General features: G+C 38.3%; 1 protein-coding gene across 2 annotated transcripts; it reads right to left on the bottom strand.

Annotated features, from left to right (window-relative positions):
* Window positions 1-1400: 1400 nt before the first annotated feature.
* Window positions 1401-22546, bottom strand: LOC116273637 (diacylglycerol kinase eta-like). 2 transcript variants are annotated; one of them, XM_031662770.1, is made up of 9 exons: window positions 20171-22546; window positions 18605-18709; window positions 18201-18333; window positions 11689-11795; window positions 10939-11064; window positions 6713-6815; window positions 5474-5633; window positions 3578-3686; window positions 1401-3449 (listed from the first exon to the last, which is right to left on the bottom strand). In XM_031662770.1, exons 2-9 carry the CDS (start codon window positions 18683-18685, stop codon window positions 3306-3308), a joined length of 963 nt encoding a protein of 320 aa, XP_031518630.1. In that variant the 5' UTR covers window positions 18686-18709; window positions 20171-22546; the 3' UTR covers window positions 1401-3305. The 2 variants fall into 2 exon arrangements, with proteins under 2 accessions (XP_031518630.1, XP_031518629.1); XM_031662769.1 differs by lacking the exon at window positions 20171-22546 and having other exon boundaries at window positions 18605-19145.
* Window positions 22547-27939: the final 5393 nt, after the last annotated feature.

Below are 27939 nucleotides of genomic sequence, written 5' to 3'. Positions count from 1 at the left end.
GCCTATAATCCCAGCACTTTGGGAGCCTGAGGCGGGCGGATCACGAGGTCAGGAGATAGAGACCATCCCGGCTAACATGGTGAAACCCCGTCTCTACTGAAAATACAGAAAATTAGCCAGGTATGGTGGCGGGCGCCTTAGTCCTCAGGAGGCTGAGGCAGGAGAAAGGCGTGAACCCGGGAGGCAGAGCTTTCAGTGAGCAGAGATTGCACTACTGCACTCCAGCCTGGGCTACAGAGCGAGACTCTGTCTCAAAAATAAAAAAATATAAAAAATAAAAAGAAAAGAAAAGAAATTTATATTTGAAAACCAAAAGTCATTCATTTATCCATGAGGCAGATGCAGAAACAAAGCATAATAAACTACATTGAGCATCTCAAAGTCACAGGAAACACAAGGGTGAATAGGCTCCCCCAAAGAAGCTTACATTCTAGTGCAGAAAACACGTATGATGCAAGCAAACAAAACAATTAAACTTTGTAAATATCCAAACAGGGAAAACCACGAGTAGAAACATAAAAGTCAAGTTCCTTATAGCTGGAAATACTTTACTGGTCAAAGCCAGTTAAATAAATGGTAAATAAATCCATCCAAATGTCTGAGTTCCTTGCACCTTCCACGCTATACCTCCCCATTCGATAGGAAATGGTTGGAGCTAAAGAAGAAGGAGAAAGTGGCAGCAAGAGATAAAAAAGTGAGGAAGAGATGCATATGAGTACCAGCTAAGCAGAGGCAGAGGCCAGAAAGAAAGGAACCATCTGGCCTACATACATAAAGGGGAGAGAGTGCAGAGTTGAGAAAGGACCCTGGAAACTAGACAGAACAGGGACTGCGGTTTACTGTGCTGGTTCTATTACTTATTAGCTATTTAACTTAGATGATGTAAAAACCTCCTAAACCTTTTCACCAGTAAAATGGAGATAGCAATATTAGCTATCTCTAGGAGAAGGGCGATAATTAAATGAGATGCTACCCGAATTAAAACAACTAGAAAGTGCTAGGCAGACAAAACATTAGTTTTTTTTATTCCCACTGTATCCAGAAGACTAAATTTTTGTCTTTGTAAAATAATGCTTTTCTGACCCAACCCACAGTATTGTTTTGAGGATCAAATAAATATATTTGAAAAACTCATGTAATTTAGAATATTAAACAATTACTTTTTAACTTTTTTTTTTTTTTTTTGAGACAGAGGCTCGCTCTGTTGGCCAGGCTTCAGTGTATTGGCACGATCTCGGCTCACTGCAACCTCCGCCTCCTGGGATCAAGCGATTCTCCTGCCTCAGCCTCCCAAGTAGCTGGGATTACAGGGGCCCACCACCATGCCCAGCTAATTTTTGTATTTTTAGTAGAGATGTGGTTTCACCATGTTGGCCAGGCTGGTCTCGAACTCCTGACCTCAGATAATCCTCCCACCTTGGCCTCCCAAAGTCCTGGGATTATGGGTGTGAGCCACTGCATCCGACCCACTTGTTCTTTACAAACAGTAAATTAATAAAGGAAACACAGGAATAAAATATTCCTATGTTTCTAATAAAGGTCTTAAGTTTCTGAATCCACTTTGATTTGTGTGTGTGTGTATTTTCTTTTGTTTTATTTTGATTTTGCGTACCAGTAGGTATTCAAGGAATTTCACCATGGTGGTGCTGTTTCTTGGCTAACCACCTGGAGAGGTGACTTTTTATTTTTATTTTTTTAAAACTTTTTTGAGACAGGGTCTCACTCTGTCGCCCAGATTGTAGGGCAGTGGTGCAATTGTGGCTCACTGCAACCTCCAGCTCCTGGGCTCAAGTGATCCTCCCACGTAGGCGTTCCAAAGTGTTGGGATTACAGGCGTGAGCCACCTCCCCTAACTGAGAAGTGAATTTCTATAGCACACAAGGGCAAAGCACATACCCAGGGTAGATGAAATGCCTAACAGTAGGGGAAGTGGTCTTTACATTTGCAACAAAGAAAGCATTTAAATAACCCCTTTTGTTTGGTAATCACAGAATTGGACGGTTGCCTGGGAAGTCACCTCCAGGCTCATTTACAAATAATGGTGATTTTATTTATTTATTTCCAATCTTTTTTCCCCAGAGTTAGGTATAGTTGACAAAAAATTGTATATATTTAAGGTGTACAATTTGATGTCTGGATATATATACACCACAATCAAGGTAATTGACATATCCATAGGTACCATTTCTCTTTTTCGTTCCTTTTCTTCTTTTAACCTCCAGATTGTTTTAAAGGCTGGAGGCTGAACCCAGAAGCACATAAGATTAAAAACTTTTATGCACCCAAGCTACTGTAGTATCTCTCTCACGTAATTTCGGATAAACAGAGACGAATGTTCTACTTCCCAGCTCTCTTTTTAAATATTCTGTCAACAAAAGAATCAACTATTACAGTATTACCTTATGACAGGCAAGGTTACAATTAATGAGGTTATAGCCCATCTTAGAGTAATTATATTTCAGATTGGTGGCTCCCTGATGAAATTGTGTTATTTTCGGGAAGAGTTCCACAGATGACTAATTCTATCAAAGTTGTTTTGATTTATGCTACCTCAAGTTGATCATATTTTGACATCTGTCTTCTCCTGACATTGGGGGATGAGGAGTGACTGGTTACTGAGTCCTGTTGTTTCTTATACCCAAATTCTAAACACCTCCTCCATAACACTCAGGGTATACATTGTAGTTTCTTTTTTATTACATGGACATTCAGAGAGAAAGCAATTAAGAGATGTAATCAAGAACAGCATAAACACAATGATACTCCCTTCATTTGAAGCTATCTTCCTAACACTTCCCTGTCCCTGGGAAAGGACTGCTTATATTTTAATATATGTAGTTCTTATTGGATCAATGCATTCTTAATATATATGTTTAAGAGGAGATATTCTAACAAATCTAACGTTTATATGTCCTCTTCAGCTTTTTGGAAACCACACGATGACAGGAGGCTACCTAATATACTCATCAAAAGGTCCCCTACAAAATGAACTATTTTAGTTTTCTGACTTGAACTGTAATTAAAAGTAAATAGTAGTAACATACCCTTCTATATTTAAAATAATGAGTTCCTCAGACTAGTGTTTTAAAATTCATTCATTTACTATAAAACATCTTTATTGAGTATCTTCTCTGCGATAGGCCCTGTTCTCCATCTGAGGTATTAACCAGTGGACAAGATCAGAAAGGCTCTGCCTTTGTGGAGCTTCTAGTCAGTACAATTTATTAATGAATATTTATTAATAAATCATCGAAAAATGATTTCAGTATGCCATTTTCCATCTAGTTGTAGAAAAGAATTCACTTTTACCTGTCCAACATTTTGGTACTGGCTCGTTCCAGTTTCTCTAGGATCTGAGGAAGCTGGGTGTCGTCGTCATATGAACCTCCCCAGCCAAGAACTCGGGCAAGGTCATTTCCTGTACCCAAAGGCAACACTCCCAGCTGACACTGAAAGAGAGTACAACAGGGTGACTTTCAGACAAGTTGAGAAATAGGGACTACTGCGTTTCTGCACCTCTCGTAAGTATGTTAGTATGCGTTCATGTTAACTAGCAAGTAAAAGAATTAGCACTCACCTGTTTATTCAAGTTGAGCTTATCGATTTCTGACAAAACCCAACCTACACTTCCATCGCCTCCACAAACAAGAATCCGGAAATTGTCAAACTTCTGAAATAATCTTAAACTGAAAGCAAAAAGGATTTTATTTTAGTATAAAGAAATAAAAATCACTTTCCTCAATTCTTTGCTATTCTCTATCGGTATTCATATTCAGATTAAACATAAGAACTCCTACTTACATGTTAATTATACCATAAACATTCATTGAAGTGTAATTTTAACTCAAGAAAACTTCTGAATCATAAGGAGGAAAGGGAATGATAAGTAGAAATGAAGATAAAATTAGGAGGAGTGGGGGTGAGAAATGAGAAAACAAAAAAGAAGCAGAGACCAGGAAAGATAAAGTAATACAAGATGGTGAAAGTAGTGGTTCCTCTCTTTCTATTACAAGAATAAATTCTTTCCTTAAGAATTACAAACCATGGGTAAGGAATCTACGGTGCTGAAACTAATGAGTGACGCTTCGGCAGTTCCTAAAGACACCAATCACTGTATTGCTCTCAGGACTCCCAACTGGCTTTTTCTCCTCTTCTTCTCCTATTCTCAGGTCCATCCTTCTGTTTTACCTCATCTCAACTTTTGACACATCCCATCTCCTAAATGTACCCTTGTACACTTACTTCACGTATTGTGGAAAATCTGATAAAATATTAGAGGGACAACCTCAGGAAGTTTCACCAAGAGAGGTCCTTGGAGCCTTCGAGGACAAATGGGAAAAATAAATCAAGACTATAAGATAATGGAACTATAAAGGATTATAAAATGGATGTGTTAGAAAAGGGGACAAAACTACCCTAACATGGCAGAGACAAAGAAGGTGAGAAGAGGAAACTCTAGCACCTCAGCAGAGGAAAGGAAGGGCGGTACAGAGGAAAGGAAGGGCGGTACACGTAGATAAGGAGGAAGCTGGGTATAAATGAACAAGACCGACATCCATGTGACCAGAAGGGCCTGAGACTTAGCAAGATAAAGGCAATGGAAGCGGGAAGGAAAACTCAGAGGCCAAAAGTGAACAGAGGCACCAAGAGAGAAGGAAGGAGAGAAACAGAGAAGACAGACGAAAGTGTCACATTACAAAACACAAAATGCCTTTTCAGGCACTGGTATTGAAAATCCCATTTCTACTTCTGTGTTCATGCTTTGAGGTAACGGTGGAACCCAAGAGAAAAGCTGAGTTGCCATAAGTAAATCACACAGAGGTTTGAAGGCCCCGATTCAGAAGACATAATATCGCCTCTTAAGAAAAATCATATGCATACCCTAAAAATGTACTGAAAGTGCCAAAAGGTATATTTTCCCTCAGTGAAAATACTACTTAGTTCATTTTATCTTACAGATTGTAAGTTATATGACATCCAGAAAGCTGAAAGGAATCATCAACAAAAGTATTTCTTTGTCATTTACATGAACTGAGTCTGAGATCCTTGAAGAACTGCCCTTGACAGCCATGAGAGTCCCTGTACTTTGGTTTAAAAATTGATTATTTATATTACATATAAATCAATATCAGCCTTCCATGCAAATCACTTTCTAATATTACTTTATATTTCTATATTTATGTAAGTTGATCTTTCTTGGAGCTAAAGAAACTGTTAGTATTGTTTGATGTAGAATATATTGTAAAACATTTTCTAAACAAATTTTGGAATTGAGAAATTTCAATAGAGTTTTGGAATTTATACAAGACAGTTGTCTAACTATCCAAAAGGTTGTGTTAAAACTTATAATTAGAGCTTTAAAAACGAGGGAGGGATCTAGAGGAATCTATAATTTTCATGAGCTGAAACACCAGACACATTTAACACCTAGTCCTACATTGTATTCAAATAAGATTTATCAATAAGCAGTTACCCTAAATGAGGACCTCCATTCATTAAATCAAACACCTGAGCCGGATTTAGCAACTGTTTAAAGCGACGAAGGAACTTTACTCCCTGATTATCTCCACTCTTAGAATTGACAAAAACCAATAGAGGACTAACACAGAACGAAAATGTTGCTCTACAGAAACCTGTGAAAAAAACACAATACAAGATCAATACATACGGCTTTCTCTTTTAAATTATTAGCAAACTTTCAGATAAAAGAAAATAAATGTATAAAAACTGGAGCATTAAGTTATAATTTAGCTCTCCAAATAGAGATAGGTTAACTATTTACATACAAACCTATATATTTGTATGTAATTCTTATGTTTATATTCAATATTTCAAAGTATTTTAACTGCTCCTTTCTGAAGTCTGAGAGAATATTTTAAAATTTATAGTAAACAAAATCAGGGCCTAGGTTGGGGGAGAGGGCTGTTAATACCATAGGTTTAAAAAAAGTCACATATTTTGCGGTTTATAAACTTACATCTTCAGGTTTATAAACTTATATCTAAGATATCTATTGGCATAAATTAAATGAAAAGTTTGAAAAGCAAAAAGCACGATATCAATGCAAGACATTAATAATAGCACAGTCCTCCCTACGTATTCTTGGGGAATTGGCTCAGGAGTCCCACGAATATCAAAATCCACAGTTGCTCAAGTCTGTTATATAAAACAGCATAGTATTATACATGGTTTTACCATATTACTTTGTAATATGGTTTGCTTAGAAGGAAGTAATTAGTATGTAATCCCAAAACCAGTGTCGTAGAGGGGTTCCTCAGCACTTTACAGTTAAGTTTACAGAAAAGTGCATTTATAGGAATATAAATTCCTACAATGAAATTACAGAAAAACAGATTTTAATAACAGCCATGCTAACAGGCAGTTTCAATTATAGAGGAAAAAAACACTTATAAAAATTAACCTTTTCAGAATGTATTACAGTACAGAGTAATGATCTTATTTTATTTACTAAAACATAAAATCTAAAAGTCTTATAAACAGTAATTTCGCCAATGTGTTAATAGGTATTCTACAACTTTCACTTAAATATATTCTTTTAAAAATGGAATGTACTTTCAGCAATTGAAATGGAATTATTTTAGAAAACCTGACTACAATAGTCAATGACAGGTATAGTTATTCTAGGAAAAGAAATATATATATCAATATTAAATATACCAGAAATATACATACTTACACTACTGCTACATACCATCGGAATCAGTGCTGTTTAGCGCAATTGGAGGTATGATAGATACTTTACATTGACCAAGTGGACATATTGGATGGTATAAATCTTTGCAGGCAGTGTGTACCTAATAACAAACAAATATACCTTCAAGAATCATAAAAATAATGTTTTGCCATTACAAATCACATCTAAGGAACTGATAATCTAGAATCAACTGTACCACAAAATATTCAGTAATTCATAAGCTACTTTAAATGGTATAATATTTATACTTAAGGAAATGACTAAACATTTTAGAAATGGATATTTGATTTTGGTCCATGCAACCAATTCTTGTAATTATCTCAGAGAAGAATATATAGTTAATGAATAATTGGTGAAGGCAAGAAGAGAGGAAGAGAAGAGACCAAGTGCAGAGGAAGGGAGGCAGAGAAGAGAAAAAGAAGAGGAAAAGGAAGAAGAAGGAGGGAAACTAACCAGTGTGTTAATATCATTGCCCATAAAATAAATTGATGACAGAACATTTATTTTGTTTTAATAAAAATTCTTATAAAATTTAACAAAGATAAAATCTGTAATGTGCCTGCTTTTTCTGCAGTAATCCTATAACTTTCTATTCACATTTCCCTATCATTAAAGTTACAAGTACACCCATGTTTATTTTCTCAGCTGGACTGCTGCTCTGTAAGGTAAAGGAAAGTGATGCCTATCACAGGCACCTAGTAAATGTGCTTTCAGTAGAAATGAGTTTCATGGTCATGCAAGGATATGTTTTGTTCTCTATTGAGAACAAAAGCAAGGATAACTTATTAAGCAGGACCCTGGCAACTTAGGATACTTTGTATACTTGTCTGGAAAGCCTTCTAAATGTTTTAACCAGGAAAAGCACACACTTTTCATCAAGTTCTTATTTAATATGACTTTATTTTATTAGTCCTTTTAGAAAACTGGCATAATTAAACCTGTATTTATCAAACTTTTGGGAGAATAACTAAAATTTAATAGTAATTCTAATTCTGGTGATGACCTGTTTTTAGACAGTTTCCTATTATGCTTTACAATAATTAACAATCCAAATGCATTTTAGAAAAATTAGCACACACAGATAGCTTTAAAAGTAATTCTAAAATGTATGAGAACCATGGGGCAAAACAGAAAGGTATTTATAATAATGGTAAATAAGAAAAGCACATGATCAATTTATGTCTTCACAATTTTTACAGAAAAGGTAAAACTATGTCCACAGACCTGGATGACAGTAGGAAAAATTATAAGTTGATTCATTAGGCTTGTAGGGCGACAGGCTTCTTGATTTTGTTTTCTTTTTTTACTACACAGACTATGTTTTAGGCACTAGATATCCTGCTATTAGAAACTCATGTTTTTGTTTGTTTGTTTGTTTGACATGGAATTTCACTCTTGTTGCCCAAGCTGGAGTACAATGGTGCGATCTCAGCTCACTGCGACCTCCGCCTCCCGAGTTCAAGCGATTCTCCTGCCTCAGCCTCCCGAGTAGCTGGGATTACAGGCACCTGCCACCACTTCCAGCTAATTTTTGTATTTTTAGTAAAAACGGGGTTTCACCATGTTAGCCAGGCTGGTCTTGAACTCCGGACCTCAGGTGATCCACCCGCCTCGGCCTCCCAAAGTGCTGGAATTACAGGTGGTCATGTTTTTTATTTTTTGAGATGATGCTTCGCTCTTGTTGCTGGAGTGGAACGGCTCTAGGCTGGAGTGGAACGGCGCAATCTCGGCTAACTGCAACCTCCAACTCCCAGGTTCAGGCAATTCTCCTGTCTCAGCATCCCAAGTAGCTGGGATTACAGGTATGCACCACTGCATCCAACTAATTTTTTTGTATTTTTAGTGGAGACGGAGTTCCACCACATTGGTCAAACTGGTCTCAAACTCCTGACCTCAGGAGTCAGCCTGCCTCAGCCTCCCAATGTGCTGGGATTACAGGCATGAGCCACTGTGCCAGGCCAGAAACTCATGTTTTAAAGGCAAAATAATATGTAAACAGGCAAATGGTTGTGTATAGGAAGTGCAAGACTAGGGGAGGTGCTATAAGGTGATGGTAGCTCAGAAACCAGCATGTCGAATTTACACAGGGTGGGGCAGGAATGATGTCACAAGGTGAAATTTGAGTTTGCCAGGAAAAAAGAGAAAAGACATCCTACCTTCTACCATCTGTAATACCACTGCTGTTCTAGTTAAGAAATGTTTAAATGTTAGGGGTGAATAGAATGAGCAAGTAATAAACCTAATTAACTCCTGCTGTTAAAGTTAACAGAGTTTAAAAATTACTGACTTTTTTTAAAGTAAAGATACACATATTGCACGTAAAGAAAATTTACATAAAATCTTTCTAAAATAATTCATCACACATGATGTGTTTTCTTTCTTTTTTTTTTGAGAGTGTCACCCAGGCTGGAGTGCAGTGGCACAATCTCAGCTCACTGCAACCTCTGCCTCCCAGATTCAAGCAATTCTCCTGCCTCAGCCTCCCGAGTAGCTGGGATTATAAGCGCGTGCCACCACGCCCAGCTACTTTTTTGTATTTTTAGTAGAGACAGGGTTTCACTCTGTTAGCCAGGATGGTCTCGATCTCCTGACCTTGTGATCCGCCCACCACGGCCTCCCAAAGTGCTGGGATTACAGGCGTGAGCCACTGCACCTGGCCAATACATTGGAAGTGAACAGTTGAAGCTCTAGAAGTAGAGAAATCGACTTTAATAAATGTACAGGCCAATAAAAATAGCAGGAAAATTCGCTATCAGTGGTTGTCCTCTCAAAAACAAATCTGAGGTGGCATGATGATTTTAAATCTTGTTTATGGGAAGAATGAATTCCTTTAAAATAAAAAAATGGCGGCCGGGCGCGGTGGCTCAAGCCTGTAATCCCAGCACTTTGGGAGGCCGAGACGGGCGGATCATGAGGTCAGGAGATAGAGACCATCCTGGTTAACACGGTGAAACCCCGTCTCTACTAAAAAATACAAAAAAAACCTAGCTGGGCGAGGTGGCAGGCGCCTGTAGTCCCAGCTACTTGGGAGGCTGAGGCAGGAGAATGGCGTAAACCCGGGAGGCAGAGCTTGCAGTGAGCTGAGATCCGGCCATTGCACTCCAGCCTGGGCGACAGAGCGAGACTCCGCCTCAAAAAAAAAAATAAATAAATAAAAATAAAATAAAATAAAATAAAATAAAAAAATGGCATAAGAAGGTTTCAGGGGCTAGGCTTGCACTAAGATTCTAAAGAGAGACACCTGTTACAGTCTATATACTAGATTAAATGAGGTAAGAGAAAAAGTATTAATAACATATCTAAGGCTAGTAAAAGAAGCAATCAATGAAGAATAACAAAAGCATGAGGACAAAGAGAAGAAACACAGATTCACCTATCAGGCCTAACTAAAAAGTTGTAGGACTTATTTTCCTTTGGGGCCTATCAGACAATCTCATTGATTAGGAAAGCAATACATCACACATCTCTTACATTTGCTGATCTACACTATACATACCAAAAACAATAGTTTTTCCACACGTTACAATTTGAGGCTGGCTTCCAAATTTCAGCCAGCAATGTTAAAAGACAAGACTCAAAACCACCAAGTAAGTCAGCCCCAGTGCAAGGCAATCACTAGCATCATAGAACAGCATCGCCCAGTACTAAGATGAACACTCACACCCACGACCTCCTCATCCTGCAGCTTTTCAGTCCCATGCCACTGTCTGCGTGACCTCTTTCCTACTCTGACTGTCCTCACACAGTCCAGAGGCCCTGTCCTCACTGTATCTGGCATAAATAATCAGCTGTTGGCTTCATGCTCAGCTGCATATGTTGTTCACCTCTGTCAGAGAGCACTGATAGCGTTGTAGCAAATTTACATTTTGCATGTCAACCAAAATTCGGTGACACACCAGAGAAGGGCTTTCAGGTAGTAAAATAGGCCTGAATATAGCAAACCACTTTGTTGATAAAGCAAAATGAAAAAAACAATAGAACTATGAACAGGAGATCTTGAGGCACAGGATATGGAAGAACAAGAGTAAGTTTTACAGGGCATCTGAAACAACGACCAGACTAGGAGGACTATACTGTAAGGAAAGAAGAATGTCACCATGGGGTGCGTATGCGACCAGGCTCAGCTCTATCATAAATTCTTTGCCTTCCCTCTAAGCCAGGCGGATGGCAAAGTTAGGGAAAGAAGCTAATTAACAAGGATGAACTGATTCCAAAACCCTCACCATTGTCTTACACCACAGGCATTTCCAATCCTGTAGACGGAGAACACTGCCACACGTTTTGTCGCAGACAGCACACTTGGCACTTACAGGCAGGTTGCCCTCGAGCCACTGGTGAGGCATCGCCACCTGTGGAGAAGGAAGAAAGGGCAGCCAGGTGAAGACTGGTGGACACCAACCTTACCCCAGGGAAGATTTTGAATCATTTCTCACTCTAGGGGATCAGTAGTATATTTCATGCATAGCATTCACTCATTTACCCCACATTTATTGAGCATCTACTATGAACGTTCAAGCAATATAAAAGTAAGGTAAAGGCTTGCCCCTCAGGGTTTAGCTGAGGCATGAAAAGGGATGACAATAAAGTGATTACTAAGTGTTACCAGAAATCCATATGCATGGTGCAATGGAGGCAAGGTTTTGAAAGCGGAGGTGTACTGTTGAGAGGCAACCCCAAAGTCTGAAGAGTAAACATCTCAGCTAAGCCTAGGCATCTCAGAGTTCATCAGAGGTCGACAACAACAGCCCAGCACAACGGCCACTTCTAAGCCGTATTCACAACAGATTTCCTTCAAAATCTAAGAACTAAAGGAAGCTATGAAGGATTGAATTAAAAATAAAAACTCGGAACCAACCAAACCTTCTATTAAATCCTAATAATAAGCATTCCTACTTATCTTTCTCAGCTTCCACAAGAGCAGAACATAAAAGAGGAGTTACTGGGAAGAGAGCAGAGACAGAGCAGCAGCTTACGCCATCTTCATCTTCTATAATGTCCTTCCCAATGGAGGCCAGGGTAGTCCATTTACAGTTATTTGTTGCTCTCACTGCACATCTTTTGTGAGCCTTGAATTTACACACTGGAAAAAAAAAAAAAAAAAAAAAAGAGCAACTGCTTTTAAGTGGACAAGAACTTTTGGACCAATGATTAAAGGAAATCACAGCATAAAATTTTAAAAGGGAGGGAGGAAGTAGAAGAAAACAAATATATTTAAAAGATTAAATTATTCTGCAACAATAGTAATGGTATTCTAGAAAACAAATATGGCTATGTATTTATGAAGCACTTTTATCAAGCTCTAAGTAGATTGCTACTTAGAGGAACAGAAAAGAAAGAAATGCAAAAGAATTACTGCTGTAGAAGGCAGACAACACACACATAGGAGAGAGGGAGAGAGGGAAGCAAATAAAATTTGGTAGCAGGTCTGCTGGTGATATCCTATTTTTAAATGTAGGTGCTGATTATATGAATGTGTTCAATTTGTAAAAATTCATCAAGCTGTACATTTCTGGTATTTGTATTTTTCTATACATATAAAATACTGATTATAAGTCTGAAAATGTCAGTACGATAAAGTTGATCCAGAGGGGCTGTAAAGTGCAAGTATACCAATAAGACAGCCTGGCATCATGGAAAATAGGTTGGTGAGGGTCACAAACACGGCCCGATCTTTGGAAAGTATTATGTTAAGATGACCAAATGACAAATGTAGAAAGAAGGGATGATGAAGTGATGCTGTCACTACAGGATTCACTAAATCTCCCCAGCCATATTATCAAAAGGAACTTATAAGAGAGAAATTGGAGGAAATAACTAGGGGGAAAAAAGCAGCCCATATATGGAAAAACAAGTGAACTATAGGTTATCTGAAAAGTTAACCATACTCATGAAAATCGGAATTTGACTATTATTAAACACGTTTATCTCTCTAAGGAAATTATTCAAATATTAGTGGATACTGATATTAAGTCAGTTCCCGACTTCTAGCTAAAAAGTTAAAAGTAGAAATCATTTCAGTGCAAACATACTAAGGTAAGTGTTGCTAAATTTAAATGCAAGGTATCTCCTTTTCATGTGATTTTCTGGATTTCTAAGTCAATCATTAACAAATTTTGTATCACACACCATTCTCTTGAAACTGTCTTAATTTGATATAACATGAACACAAAAGTTTCAGGTAAAATAACTAAGATGTCTTTAACCAAATGTTCAAAATGCTTCAGGTATCATGACTAATCTATGTACAAATGGATGGTTAAACTGAGCTGGTTTATCCTTGAAAAGTATTAGTCTAGGCCAGGCACAGTGGCTCACGCCTGTAATCCCAGCACTCTGGGAGGCCGAGGTGGCGGATCACCTGAGGTCAGGAGTTTGAGACCAGCCTGGTCAAAAACGTGAAACCCCGTCTCTACTAAAAATTTAAACATTAGCCAGGTGTGATGGTGCATGCCTGCAATCCCAGTTACACGGGATTCTTATGAGACATAAGAATTGCTTGAGCCCAGGAGGCGGAGGTTGCAGTGAGCCGAGATCGTGCCACTGCACTCTGGCCTGGGAGACAGAGTAATACTCTGTCTCAAAAAATACCAATAATAACAATAATAATGATCATTCATACAAATTGGAAATGTTTTGCTTCCCTTCTCTTTTGTGTACTTTGAAAAATTCTTTTCCTTCCACCATTTTTGTTATAAATGAGTGTGTAACTCAAACACAGACTTCATATAGAAAATAATACTTCACTTGAGGCTGGGTGTGGTGGCTCACACCTGTAATCCCAGCACTTTGGGAGGCCAAGGCGGGTGGATCAGCTGAATTCCAGAGTTCAAGACAAGTCTGGCCAACATGATGAAACCCCAGTTCTACTAAAAATACAAAAATTAGCTGGGCATGGTGGTGTGCGCCTGTAGTCCCAGCTACCCGGGAGGCTGAGGCAGGAGAATAGCTTGAACCTGGGAGGTGGAGGTTGCAGTGAGCCGAGATCATGCCACTGCACTCCAGCCTGGTGACAGAGTGAGACTCCATCTCCAATAATAATAATAATTAATAATAATACTTCACTTGAATTTTGTTGCTGATGAATCCTAAGTGTGAAGACACAGCACCATCAGAAGGAAGCTTAGCTTGGTGAAAATTTTTACAATGACTTATTCTCTTTTGCTCTAACATAAGTGATTAAACTGATTGGTTAGCATCTCTAGGCCTTTTCATCTATTATGGTCTTTGTCAAAAGTGGAGTCCTAAAACTATCTGCAACATATTTCCCAGGGTGCTTTGTAAGTACAAATAAGTACTTGATATTCACAGTCAATATCTGGCTTCTAAGGGGAAAAGCAGGACATAAAAGAGAGTAATGGTATAATTTCAGAGCGTTTTGAAAATTTTGCCATTAAAAATCGAACAGCCCACTAAAAATAAAAAAAATCACACTTTTATAATAATAAAGTGCTTCATGTAATGAGCCTTGAAAATTACCAAGTTGCTTAATATAATACTAATAATAAAACAAATCAGACTGTAATTATGGTAACTAAGAAATGAAAGTGATCAGCACACACCCGAATTTTGTTAGTTAACAAATTTCTCCAAACAAGTTATTCTGAAATAAAGCACCTTCCCCTGACCTGTAAAGTTATTGTTTAAAATGAGAGAACTTAAAAAATAGGCCAGGCCTGGTGGCTCATGCCTGTAATTCCAGCACTTTGGGAGGCCGAGGCGAGCAGATCACCTGAGGTCAGGAGTTTGAGACCATCCTGGCCAACATGGTGAAACCTCATCTCTACTAAAAATACAGGAATTAGCTGGGCGTGGTGGGAGCACAGCTGTAGTCCCAGCTATTTGGGAGGCCGAGGCATGAGAATCACTTGAACCTGGAAGGCAGAGTTTGCAGTGAGCTGAGATCGCGGCACTGCACTCCAGCCTGGCAACAGAGCAAGACTCCATCTCAAAAAACAAACAAACAAAAAATGCAGACGTAATAAGATTATGATTTTTTATTATAATATTCAGCATTTACTATACTAAATCTCTGTGAGTGTTAAAAATCAGTTAAGTGTCGTGGTTTAATCCCCGCATTTCGGAAGGCCAAGGTGGGAGGATAGCTTGAGCCCAGGAGTTTGAGACCAGCCTGGGCAAGATGGTAAGACCTAGTCTCTACAAGTAATAAATAAAAAAAATTAGCCAGGCATGGGTGGTGCATGCCTGTGGTGCCAGCTACTCGGAAGGCCAAGGTGGGAGAATTGCTTGGGCCTGGGCAACTAAGGCTGCAATGAGCCGTGATTGTGCCACTGCACTCCAGCCTGAGCAACAAAATGAGTCCCCCCATTGCAAAAAAAAAATCATTTAAGATCAAAATTCGTAAGTACCCATGATAACATATTTTGATGCTGTTGATTTTTTTTAAATTATCATTTATCTTTTTTGGTTATTGTTTAAATAACTGTTAAGGACAAATATGCCCTCAAATTACAATTAATATTCTTAATTGACTTAGAGGATTATTAATAAATTCGATTTTTCTGTCTGCTATTTTTGATTCATATAATATTTTATATATGCAAAGCTTTAAAAGAATAACTTTAGTTATTCAATATACATCTAGGAAACAAATCAGTGTGGCTTCATTTTATTGTGGAAATGAGGGTAGAAAGGCTAGTAAATGTAGTGAAGGCTTCATAGATTGGAAGCTGAATTCTATGCTCATACAAAGTTATTCATATTCACCGTGGAACACATCATAATATTTGCATCTCTTACAATATTTAAAGCCTCTTGTATCTAATGTTTTCAGTTTTATCAAGCAAGCTGCTTATTCAGATTTTAGGGGGTTTTCAAAAGTGTAAGTATGACTTTGATTATGATGAAAATATCCAGAACAACCATATTCTCATAAAATATAAAAAGGCAACTTTTTTATATTTATTAAACCCTTGAGATTTTTAAAGTCTTCTGCTATGGTTCTGAAAATACTAATAGGCAAGATACTGCAGATTTAAAAATTTTTACCAACAAAGGAAATGAATACTAATATATAATTTTCATTAAAAAATGGTTTAATCTGATAATTGAGACTTTTTAAAAAGTCTTGAAAATTACATTATCTATAGAAGAATATAACAAATTTATTTGTTTTGTTTCGGTTTTTTGGAGATGGAGCTTCACTCTTGTTGCCCAGACTGGATGCAATGGCCCGATCTCCACTCACCGCAACCTCCAACTCCCGGGTTCAAGCAATTCTCCTGCCTCAGTCTCCCACGTAGCTGGGATTACAGGCATGTGCCACCACGCCTGGCTAATTTTGTATTTTTAGTAGACACGGGGTTTCTCCACGTTGGTCAGGCTGGTCTCGAACTCCCAACCCCAGGTGATCCACCTGCCTCGACCTCCCAAAGTGCTGCTATTACAGGCGTGAGCCACCGCACCCAGCCGAATATAACAAATATAAAGACTTTTAAGTTTCTTATTCTCACCAAATAATGTAATTTTCATTTTTCTTTTAAAATGCTTAGAAAAAAATTCAGTCATTCCACTACTGACTCAATTTTTAAATACATATATTTAATAATGTATAACCCTCAAACCAGAAGGGTACCACAGGCTGTCTCAGATGTGGTGTCTTGTTAGCATTTTTGGAATAAAGATTTTACTAAAATCTTTAAAATAATACCATATAATATTACAGACCTGGTAGGAGTCATTCGGCTCTATGCGAACCCTTTTAGATTACTAAAGTCATCACAAAGGCCAATCAGATCTCTTTTGCAATCATTCTTTAAGTCTAAAAAGAAAGCTTTAATGCCTTCTCCAAATTTTCTCCTTCATGAATTTTAATGCATCAAGCCCATGATGCAAATTTGGAATAAGTTTCTTACAAAACAGTTACAAACTTCTTGCAATTTATTGAACTAGAAAAGTAGTTTTATTGCATGTATTCTCTCATTTAGTTTTTATAGTGATTCTGTGAGGCATAAATGACTATTATCCGCATCTTATCGATGAGGAGAGGAAAGTCTAAGTCAGTTAAACAATTTCTCCTGGTTATAGTTTGTAATGGTGGAAGTGGAAGATAGTTTGACTGAAGAGCTCTATTCTTGGTTCGTTTTTTTTTTTTTTGAGATGGAGTCTCGCTTTGTCGCCCAGGCTGGAGTGCAGTGGCACCATCTTGGCTCACTGCAAGCTCCGCCTCCCGGGTTCACGCCATTCTCCTGCCTCAGCCTCCGAGTAGCTGGGACTACAGGCACGCACCACCATGCCCGGCTAATTTTTTGTATTTTTAGTAGAGACAGGGTTTCACTGTGTTAGCCAGGATGGTCTCGATCTCCTGACCTCATGATCCGCCTGCCTCGGCCTCCCAAAGTGCTGGGATTACAGGCTTGAGCCACCGTGCCCGGCAAGAGCTCTATTCTTAACCACTATGCTGTATCATATTAAATATTTGAAACAATGACATATCACAGATTTTATAGTTTAAAATCAATTAAGGCTGTGACTCTATTACTACTTTATTACTTAATTATAAATAAGTGATATTCCAAATTACTTAAGAAACTTTTGGATTAGAGAAAAAACGCTGGTATTATTATTATCATATATAGTTCAAAAAGTAGTACACAGCAGTGTAATCACTGAAGTATGAAATAAAATAACTCTGAAGAAGTTATGAGTTTTCTGTTGGCGATTATTAATGTATTTGCTTTTGGTGGTCACTGCTCTTACATTAAAAATAACTCACAAATCTGCTCATGCCTCTAATCCAGCACTTTGGGAGGCCAATGCGGGAGGATTGCTTGAGCCCGGGAGTTTGAGACCAGCCTGGGCAACACAGTGAGAACCCCATCTCTAGAAACTTAAAAAAAAAAAAAAGATTAGCCAGGTGTGGTGGTGCTTGACTGTAGTCCCAGCTACTAGGGAGACTGAGGTAGGAGGATCGTTTGAGCCCAGGAGGCTGAGGCTGCACAGAGACTTGATCATGTCACTGCATTCCAGGCTGGGTGACAGGGTGAGACCCTTTCTCAAAACAAAACAAAATAACAACAGCATAGGCCTTATTTTTAGAAAATTTTAAGGAAATTAAAAAGGATGATACCTATGTAGATTAAACAAATGAAATGAAAGAAAACAATATTTAAAACAGTCCAATATAATTAACAATCAGAAATTCTGCCAAAGAGTATATACTGTCCTCACAAAAAGTTTTGCTCTCCATAATCAACCAGAATAAAGAATACCAGAATGATTACACAAGGTCCAAAGATTTTTTTTTTTTTTTTTTTTAGACAGTAGTTCCTAGTTTCTTGGGGCTGAAATGCTGTATTTTGATTTATGTTTCCTTTAAATGACTATGTTATTTTTTTCCTGAGCAAAAATATTTCTCAAGCTAGTCCTAGGTGTGGAAAGCCCAATTTAAAGCTACAGTGAAACCAGCGGTGGCATGTCTACAGTATGGTCACTGCCTGGAGAAAACACATGCTAGGTGCTACAGTACCTTCGCAGGACAGGCCATGGGAGGTGACTCCAGAAAGACTCTCTCTGCACACGTTACAGAAGGTGGGCCGGGCGTGGGAGCAGGCGTACCAGTTGTGCATCCCTGAGAAATGTTCCACATTAAACTGGGCCACCTAGAACAGAGATGTGAGGACAGATGTGCCAAGCCAGCGAACAAGGCTACAGATGCTGAACTCTTTGGAATGCATATAGTTATGGTCAAATTTTCAAATCCGTCATTTTTAAAACCAAAGCCCTTTGCTTTAAGCTAAGAATTTCAAAATCTGGTTTAAACAAGTTGCTGAAGGAGTGTACACATACTTACGTTTGCACAGTAGAGCTCTAACCCTTTGGTTAACATTTATTTCCTAAGAACACGAGACGGAAGAAAAGATGCTATTTTACCTCGTAGGGTTCTCTGGTCTGTACAGACTTCAGCGAGCTGATCCAATCCTCCATCTCCTTTCTGTTCTCAGCACACAGCATTAGCCTTCTGAATGGAGTAATGATCTGAAAGGGATAATTCAATCTAATGATTGTTAACACCCAAAGAGAAAGATTGTTGCAAAACCTGACACCTTCTGAGGTAATTCCATTTCTAACCTGAGTCTTTATTTCTTATGTTTTTGTCCTCTGTATGATAAAAATAATGTGGTCTAGGAAAGAAAAAGCCTAAGGAGTTTTTCTATCTTTGACCCTTTTGCTACTTACTTGGGCTCTTTAGCCCTTTTTTCTAAGGCTATAAACCCAAAGACACAATGCATTCTTATTCCACGAAATATATCTTGCAAACTGATTTTAAATATTCTTCAAAATAATTCATAGTAAGCTTAGAAGGAATACATAGTTTTCAATATGGAAAATATTTTTAAATTAAAAATCAAAGAAATGTAATATTAAACGATTTCTTAACTATTTTAGTTTTCAATATGGAAAATATTTCTAAATTAAAGATCAAAGGAATGCAATATTAAATGATTTCTTAATTTTTTTTTTTTTTTTAGTAGAGGCAGGGTTTCACCATGTTGGCCAGGATGGTCTGGATCTCTTGACTTCGTGATCTGCCCACCTCGGCCTCCCAAAGTGCTGGGATTACAGCTGTGAGCCACTGTGCCCGGCCACCTAATTGATTTATTATGGTATCAACAATATTCTGTTAATATTTAAATAATATTGAGTTTACATATCACTTCTACTGTCTATTTTAATGATTTATGAAGATTCTTCCTCCATTGTGTAGAACTCCACTGTACTAGTATTTAGTGAGAGTAGGGACAAAGAATTAACATAAACATCCTTTTGTTGGCTTTAGGGAAGAAAAGAATTGCGATTTTTATCTTTTTTCATGTCATTAAAAAGGCAACTTAATTACATTAAGGACCTTAAAGCAAGTGGAATGAAAACTTCACACTGTCATAGGATCAAAGTGCTTCAAAGTAAGATTCTGAAATGACTTGAAAGAAGCCCCTATTTATTTGTAAATACAATATTCTGGCTATAATCTTGAAGTTACTAAATCCTACACATTTACTGTCAAGAAAAGATCATTTATTTACTTGCAGAACAAGAGAAAAATGTTGCATTCCTACCTGGAAACTATTTCCAAAGAATAAAGCACATATCTATTTATATAGCAAATAAGAATTTTTCTCAAGTTAAAAGCCTCTTGATCAAGTGATAAGTCTAAACGTTACATTGGATTATTGAGCAGATTTCACAAGTAATGAAAGAGCAATAATCTTCTAAAACAAACAAAAAGAAAAAATGAATCCTTCCCAAAAGGAGTAAACTAGTAAGCCTAAATCATTACTATTCATATCTTGGAAAATAAGTCCATTATTCAAAACAACAGAGAGATCAATCCAGTCTTAGCTACTCACGAGTCATTGCCGCCTCTCATTTGTCATGGGTTCAGGCTACAGAGTCCTTCCTTAAACCCAGAAGCTTTAAATACATCTAACAGGCACTCACCCTTAAATACAGCCAGCCAAAAGTCACATGGAAGAGGAGCACCAATCAGTCAGCTCTGGATATTTGTTAATTGCATATGAAATTGAAGAGAACCTCACTTTTGCATTTTCTTGTTTTCCACGACCCTCTTTGGATAAAGCTTATTAACAGTTGGTCACTTCTCTTCCTGAATAAATAGTTAATGCAAAGAACAATGCCTCTCATTACTTAAGAGCCAAATGGATGCTTTATTGCTTCAAAATGTTTTTCTAGGACAGCTCATGAGATGCAGCAGAGAGGTACCATTAAATCATAATACACTCCTGGCTCTAATGACTGGCACAGCATTTCAGAGTCTCCAAGTTTCATTGGACTCGCTGATGTTTTCTGAATAAATATTGTCTCTAGCATTTACTGTATTTATTTTTTGCTACCTTATATGATGTAACTCTAAGGATTCCCTCTCCTTCCCTTGTATGAGATAAAGTATCATGAGACAAGCATTATTCAGACAAATAAAGCAGGCTTGCTATTTTGTTCTTTAACTTTGTTCTTTGCTGAATTCTAAGTAAAGCATGATGACTAATGGTTTTAACTGTCTTTAGTGCCTTTACATTAAATGTCTTGTAAAGTCACTGTAAATTCAAGAAAAAGGGGAGAAAGCAGGATAAAGAATAGCTTCTAATTTTTCTTTGCATATTTGGAATTACACAAATGCCTCAATTCTAGATGATTTCAGCAATATAAATCATGTGTGCTTGTATACTAATAAAGTAAAATGTACACATTTGCAATTTCTCCTTTTCAATAAAAACCTGTTTTAAAGTGAACAGTAATAAGCAAGGAAAGATCATAACACATTTAATACAGTTAAGTTTTCCAGAGGCAAAAAAAAATTGGAAAGTTATTTTGATTTATAGCCCTTGTGATTAAGAAATCTACTGATTATAAAATGACATTATAAGAAGTCAGTATGAAAAAGAAATCATACTGGCTTTGTGGCCACAGTGCCACAAATACCTCAAGTGAGCAGCCCAGAGTTGTCTGGGCTTACTAGACGAGCCTGGCTTACCAACAAACCCGTTAATGCCTCCCAGATGGACTTTTTCCTTCCTGGGGTAATCCCTCGGCAGTCCTTCAATGCTCTAGTCCCCTCCCACCTTTTATTTAAATTCTTCCTCATCCCAGACCTTCCTAGGAAAGGATGGGACAGATGCAGCTGTTGACCGACAGGCTCTGGTTATCCCTAGCTGAAATGCATTACACTGCAGCAGCTTCTCATCGAAATCTTTATTAGGAAGATACCCGGGGAGGAGCAAACTCCAAAATGTATTATTATGTCCTTATTTTGAGAATAAGATGTCCTACAAGTGAGTAGGATAGGGGAGATGGAAGGATAGAACGCAATCCCTCCACCATACTTGGGGGAGGGGTTATTCACCAGCGAAAACCAGGCCTGGTGGGGAGGACAGGCCCAGGACGTTTCTGGAACTAGAAGACGTTTTACTTTTCCTGGAAGAGCTGAAGCTCACCTATCCTAAAATGTCTCCGAGTCCTTGTGCTTACCTCAACCCCACTCTAACTGCCTCTCCTACCACCATCATATTTACCAATCATTTTTTTCAGACATATCTGAACTTACTTCAGTAATTTTTTCAAACTATAACCACCAGTCCCACATCAGATTCTGGGGTACACCTGCCTGTCTGTTCATCCATTCAAGCATTTATTGAGCATGTACTGCCTGCCAGGGCCAGGGATAAAAACCACGTGGGATTTGCTTTAAAGAGGGTACAAGGAAGACAAGAAGTAAACCAAGGATTACCTTGCCTGAAAAAGTACTAGAGAAGATGGGGTCCAAAGGACAGACATCTAAATCAGTTTCGTAAGTGCTAACTCAAATAATATATAAACTTTCCATTAATAGAAATATTGCCCTACCTTGGGAGTTACTGACCTGTAAGGATTGAGCCAACGACACTATTATGTAAGAGTCAAAAATTTCTCAGTCTGACAATGCATATAAATGCATAAAACAGACAAAAAAAAATTTGGCATTAAATATAAAAATCTATAGAAGAGTAACATTGCAGTTAAGATGTCAAATATATAAAGGTGTGCAGGCTAAAAAAAAAAAACCCCATACATAGATACTGCATACTAAAACCCATACTATAAATACTGCACTGCTATCTTTCAGTGAAGGAATGACAGATAATTTTAATCATAATTTTTTTTGTCTGTGGTTTTGTTTTGTTTTTTTGAGATAGGGTCTTGCTCTGCCCAGGCTGGAGTATAGTGGCTCGATCACACCTCATTGCAGCCGCAACCTCCTGTGCTCAAGCGATACTCCCACCTCAGTCTCCTGAGTAGCTGGGACCACAGGTATGTGCCACCACACCCAGCTAATTTATTTTTAGTTTTGTAGTGACAAGGTCTCCCTATGTTGCCCAGGCTGTCTCAAACTCCTGGCTTAAAGCCATCCTCTAGCCTCAGCCTCCGAAAGTGCTGGGATCAACAGGTGTAAGCCACCAAGCCCAGCCTTTCTGTAGTGTCTAAATCAAATACGCACTACTTCTGTAATAAAAACGTTACTTAAATTTTTACTAACAGAAAGATGAGAATTTAGAATTCAAAAATTTGCATTGTTCCAAAATAGGAACATATGGAGTTTTAAAAAATTCTCCAGGTCTGTGCTACACTCCATGAACACAGAACATCTGAGGGTGAGACCCCAGTATTTTGGGGGGTTGGGTGCAGTGGTTCATGCCTGTAATCACAGCACTCTGGGAGATTAAGGCAGGCAGATCACTTGAGATGAGGACTTTGAGGCCCAGTATTTTTTTGGAAACTCTCAGGTAATTTCCAAAGCGTGGCCAAGTTTGAGACCTAGTGTCTAAAGATATTTTATTGTTCCCCCCAACAATGTTATAACTTAATGAAAGAAGTTTCTAAAGAGAAGTGAATTAGAGGGAGCTGTTAATTCTCAGTTGGAAATCACTAATATAAAAGCATAATCTAACTCTGTCTCTAAACTTTGGAGTCAGGCTGGGTGCAGTGGCTCACCCCTGTAATCCCAGCACTTTGGGAGGCTGAGGTGGGCGGATCGTCTGAAGTCAGGAGTTCAAGACCAGCCTGGCCAATATAACGAAACCACACCTCAACTAAAATATATATATATATATGCGCCAGGTATGGTAGCATACACCTGTAGTCCCTGCTACTCAGGAAGCTGAGGCAGGAGAATCACTTGAACCTGGGAGGCGGAGGTTGCAGTGAGCTGAGATTGTGCCACTGCACTCCAGCCTGGGTAACAGAGCGAGACTGTCTCAACAACAACAACAACAACAAAAAAAACCAAAAAACTTTGGAGTCACACTGACCCACCCTGAATCCCAGCAACATCTCTTCTTACCTGTCTGGCTGTGGACACATTTCCTGAGCTCCCTAACCATGTCTATCCTCTGCTAAGAAGGGACAGAGCAGTAACTCACAGTAACTCTGCAGCGTCAGCTGTGGATCCATGAGCTAATCCAGGTAAAACATTTAGTACAGTCTCTGCCATGCAGTCAAGCTCAGTAAATGTTATAATCACAATTCTTCTTAGCAGGCAAAGAAAGCATTTACAGATTTTTTCTGCATACACATTTACATTTACGGATTTTTTCTGCAAGGTATATTTTTTGTGTAAGTGTGGTCCAAGATGAAAAGTGAAATGAAAAGTCAAAAACGGAGACCTGTGTCAACAAAATAGTCACTGACTAGCAAACCACCAAAATGGGCATAATGATAACGACCGACTGACCTTAGAAAATATTAGGAAAATATCAACCAACAAATTGGGAAAAAATGGACTCTCCTTAATTGCACTTGTATTTAACCTTGCCCAGTAGCATAAAACGGCAAAATGTTTACTAAAATGAAGAGTATCAGGGTCTGTATATCGCTGAAAGAATTCAGCAAGGCATCTCTAATAAGTATCACATGTAAACTAGTTAAGATTGCCAGCTACTCATTTTAACTCAGATTTTTTTATTCTGCAATGATGGAAATTCTGCAAACTTCTCTGGTCATTTTTAATGTCCAACAACCTTTTCTGTTAGGAAATTCTTATTTCTAACCTAAAGTACTTTACAACAAATTGATTTCAACTGCTCTATAGCAGGACTTACTGTTGTATCGTTAGTGATTAATCCTGAACTGCTTTTATTGAAATAAAAATTCATAGGCAACGTGAAGCCTTTATTGGAAAGCAGGACAAGTGAAAATTTTTACAGTGCTGTATCAATTTTTATTGCATTATTATAATTCAGGAGATACAATTTGATGTTTATTACAGTCTAATCAGAAATAATTGTGTGTCTTTTTATTTTTGGAGATAGAGTCTCACCTGCCACCCAGGCTGGACTGCACTGACACAATCAAAGCTCACTGTAGCCTTCAACTCCTGCACTGAAGTGATCCTCCCACCTCAGCCTCCCAAGTAGACAGGACTACAGGTGTGCACCACCATGCCCAGCTAATCCTTTTATACTTTGTATTATGTGCCTTCTTAACACTAGCTTTGCTATACCTGAAGTTGCCAACTGCTTAGGCTTTATATGCCTCTTCCATTTTTCCTCATGAAATCTATTTCCAACTCTTTAATTATGTATGTTGCTTTTTTACATTCTTTTATGGAATAAAATAACTCACTTTGGAAACTTAAATGTGCCAAACTGCAATGTAGTTGTGCATCTGAAGCAATTATTATTATTATTATTATTATTATTTAGAGATGGACTCTCGCTCTGTTGCCCAGGCTGGAGTGCAGTGGCACGATCTCAGCTCACTGTAACCTCCACCTCCCAGGTTCAAGCAATGTTCCTGCCTCGGCCTCCCGAGTAGCTGGGACTACAGGGGTACACCGCCATGCCTGGCTAATTTTTTGTATTTTAGTAGAGACGGGGTTTCACCGTGTTGCCCGGGCTGGTCTCAAACTCCTGAGCTCAAGCAATCCTCTCGCCTTGGCTTCCCAAAGTGCTAAGATTACAGGCGTGAGCCACCGCGTGCCCAGCCCTGAAGCGATTATTTTGAGAGCAGAGATACTCTTATATTTCAAAGAGTAAACTGGAAACCTCTGCTTCCAAGAGCACAGTTCTGCAATTGCACATGTACACTTGAACCAAAATGAGATTTTGTTGTTGTTGTTTTTTTGTTTTTTTCCCCAATTACCCAACCAAGCTCCAAAGCAGACTTGCTGCATCTAAATCTTGGTTTGTGGTGAGGTTGTGAAGAGTTCTTGTTTTTGTTTTTTTTTTGAGATAGGGTCTTGCTCTGTCGCCCAGGCTGGAGTGCAGTGGCAAGATCTTGGCTCACTGCAAGCTCTGCCTCCTGGGTCCCAGTTCAAGCAATTCTCCTGTCTCAGCCTCTGGAGTAGCTGGGATTACAGTCACGCACTACCATGCCCAGCTAATTTTTGTATTTTTAGTAGAGACGGGGTTTCACCATGTTGGCCAGGCTGGTCTTGAACTCCTGACTGATCCACCCGGGCCAGCCTCCTAAAAGTGTTGGGATTACAGGCGTGAGCCACCGCGCCTGGCGGGTGTGGATAGTCTTAGATGTAGTTTGGCAAAGCTACACAGGTGATACTGATGTACTCCTCTGTTTATCAACCACAAAGGGGAGTGAAAGTATCCAATTTGCCTTTTTGTAAAGGCGGAGTCTGGTATAAGTAATGTCAAGAAAGTGCTCTTAATCTTTATGGATCTCTTTCTTTTTAGCATCCTTCTGCTCCCAAAATTCCCAGTGTTTTCATCTGCCCCTAACAGCTGCTCCTTTTGGGGATCAGTCTGAAATAGTCTTTTCATCTATGGCATCCCATGTAATATAACAGAGGCCACAAAATTATGATTTCTGATTTTTTTTCTCCATTCTGTTTAAACCCTGAATTGCTGTTTTATTTAAAAAAATTTTTATTTAAAAAAGGCTAAAATTCACCATAATTAGAGAGGTACAAGTACAAACAGTGTGGCCTATTTTCTTCTGTTGACCACTGCATACTCTTATATGACCCAGTGGTCCCTGGAGTGCATTTTGATGTCGCCCTTCCAATTCCTTTGTTTTCTGGGGTTGATGCTTCTCCATTTTATGATCCAGTTGTCTCAAGCCCCATCTGTTTTCTAATATGACAACTAACCTAAAAAGCAATTTTTCCGAGGTGTTAATAGATGATAAAGGTTTAATGCATATTTTCTCCCAAGGGTGCTTGAATTTTAATGGAAGACTAAGTGAAGTAAAATGTCACAACAAATGCAATTCTGGCACCATGACCAAAGAAAGTGCCATCGGAATTTTCAACAGCTAGTATCATTTTAACCAACAGAATAACAGCATTTCAGATTAGGAAGAGACCTTATCATGCTGGTGGAATACCATACATGTTCATTTTATAGATGTGAACACTGTGGAATCTGCATTAAGTGCTCAAAAATTCTTGAGAGATATTAGTTCCATGGAATCCCAGAACACAAATTTCATAACATCGAAAATGATGTAAAATAAGTTATAAAGATGTAATGGAATAATGATAGGACTAAGCTAGACAGGCAATTCACACACATTATTATTAATCTACAGCTGAAACTTATAAAGAAATTCTGCTCTGCAGGCAGTGCACTATGTAAACAAGATCCTAAATCAAATTGTGTGCTAGTTGAACTAAGGTCTTCCCTATTCTCTTTCAGAATTACCTAAAAATCTTTTCAGATGTCTGCTTAGAACCATGTTTAGATTTATAAACAGACACACATCTTCTCTCTCTACTGACAGTCAAAGATCTTTGAGAGTCACTTTACACTTTCAGTTCTGGCTGACTGACATCATTCTAACGGGTTATTTTGGCAGAATAACAACTTACAGATCTTAGGGTATCAGTGAGGTATTCCGAAGGTATCAAACTTTGAAACATTCCTGAAGATATTCAAAATAAAGAGGGTGGCATTTGTCATGAACTTGAAAAAATTAGCACCAAGGCTGCTGATGTATCTCTCTAACAAACTATGTATCTTTTGGATGTAATATTTATTTCAAAAACCAAGCTACAAATCAAGGAATTACCTATACAATGACACACATAATCAACTGAGAATTCCGGAGCATAGATATGAAATAAAACTCACTGTGATGAGATTCTACAAAAAAAATACAAGTACTAAAAAACAAACTCTAATGCAAAATTTCTGTAAATATATTACACAATTATTCTGAGAAATCAATGAATCAGAGAAAAGATAAAGACCTCTGGACAAGAGTGGAACACCTTTGCCAAGAGTGTGTCTTTCTCCATATTGCACCAGCAGAAGGTCTCTTCTTAACCTGAAATGCTGTTATTCTGTTGACTACTGACTTACGGCAAAAGAAAAAAAAAGAGGCATTATATCATGGATCCTTCAAATATCCATGCAAATTAAGTATGAGCTAATTTTATTACAACATATTGAAAAGAAGAAACAAATGCAGACACTAAATGAGTTGTCCACAATTAACACATTTCTTATACGAGGAGTTAACACAAAAGTAACAGCATAATAGAGCAAGAAAAATTAAAAATATTATTCTTGGAATAGGAGCGGCTCCAGTCTTCAACTCCCAGCGCCAGCGACACAGAAGACCGGTGATTTCGGCATTTTCAACTGAGGTACTGGGTTCATCTCACTGGGGAGTGCCGGAAGATCGGTACTGGTCAGCTGCTGCAGCCCGACCAGCGAGAGCTGAAGCAGGGCGAGGCATTGCCTCACCTGGGAAGCGCA

This window comes from Papio anubis, unplaced genomic scaffold (assembly GCF_008728515.1).
Source record: "Papio anubis isolate 15944 unplaced genomic scaffold, Panubis1.0 scaffold990, whole genome shotgun sequence".
In the NCBI taxonomy this organism is placed as follows: Eukaryota; Metazoa; Chordata; class Mammalia; order Primates; family Cercopithecidae; genus Papio; species Papio anubis.
The sequence above is the reverse complement of the archived record's forward strand: the minus strand, read 5'-3'. Positions and strand labels throughout refer to the sequence as shown.

Coding starts and splice junctions, on each gene's coding strand:
- LOC116273637 (XM_031662770.1), bottom strand. CDS start 18,685: ATGCTGTGTGCTGAGAACAGAAAGGAGATGGAGGATTGGATCAGCTCG. Junction 6,816..10,938: donor GCCTGTGGTGTAAGACAATG/GTGAGGGTTTTG, acceptor GTTTGTTATTAG/GTACACACTGCCTGCAAAGA. Junction 3,450..3,577: donor AGCTCAACTTGAATAAACAG/GTGAGTGCTAAT, acceptor ACTCTCTTTCAG/TGTCAGCTGGGAGTGTTGCC.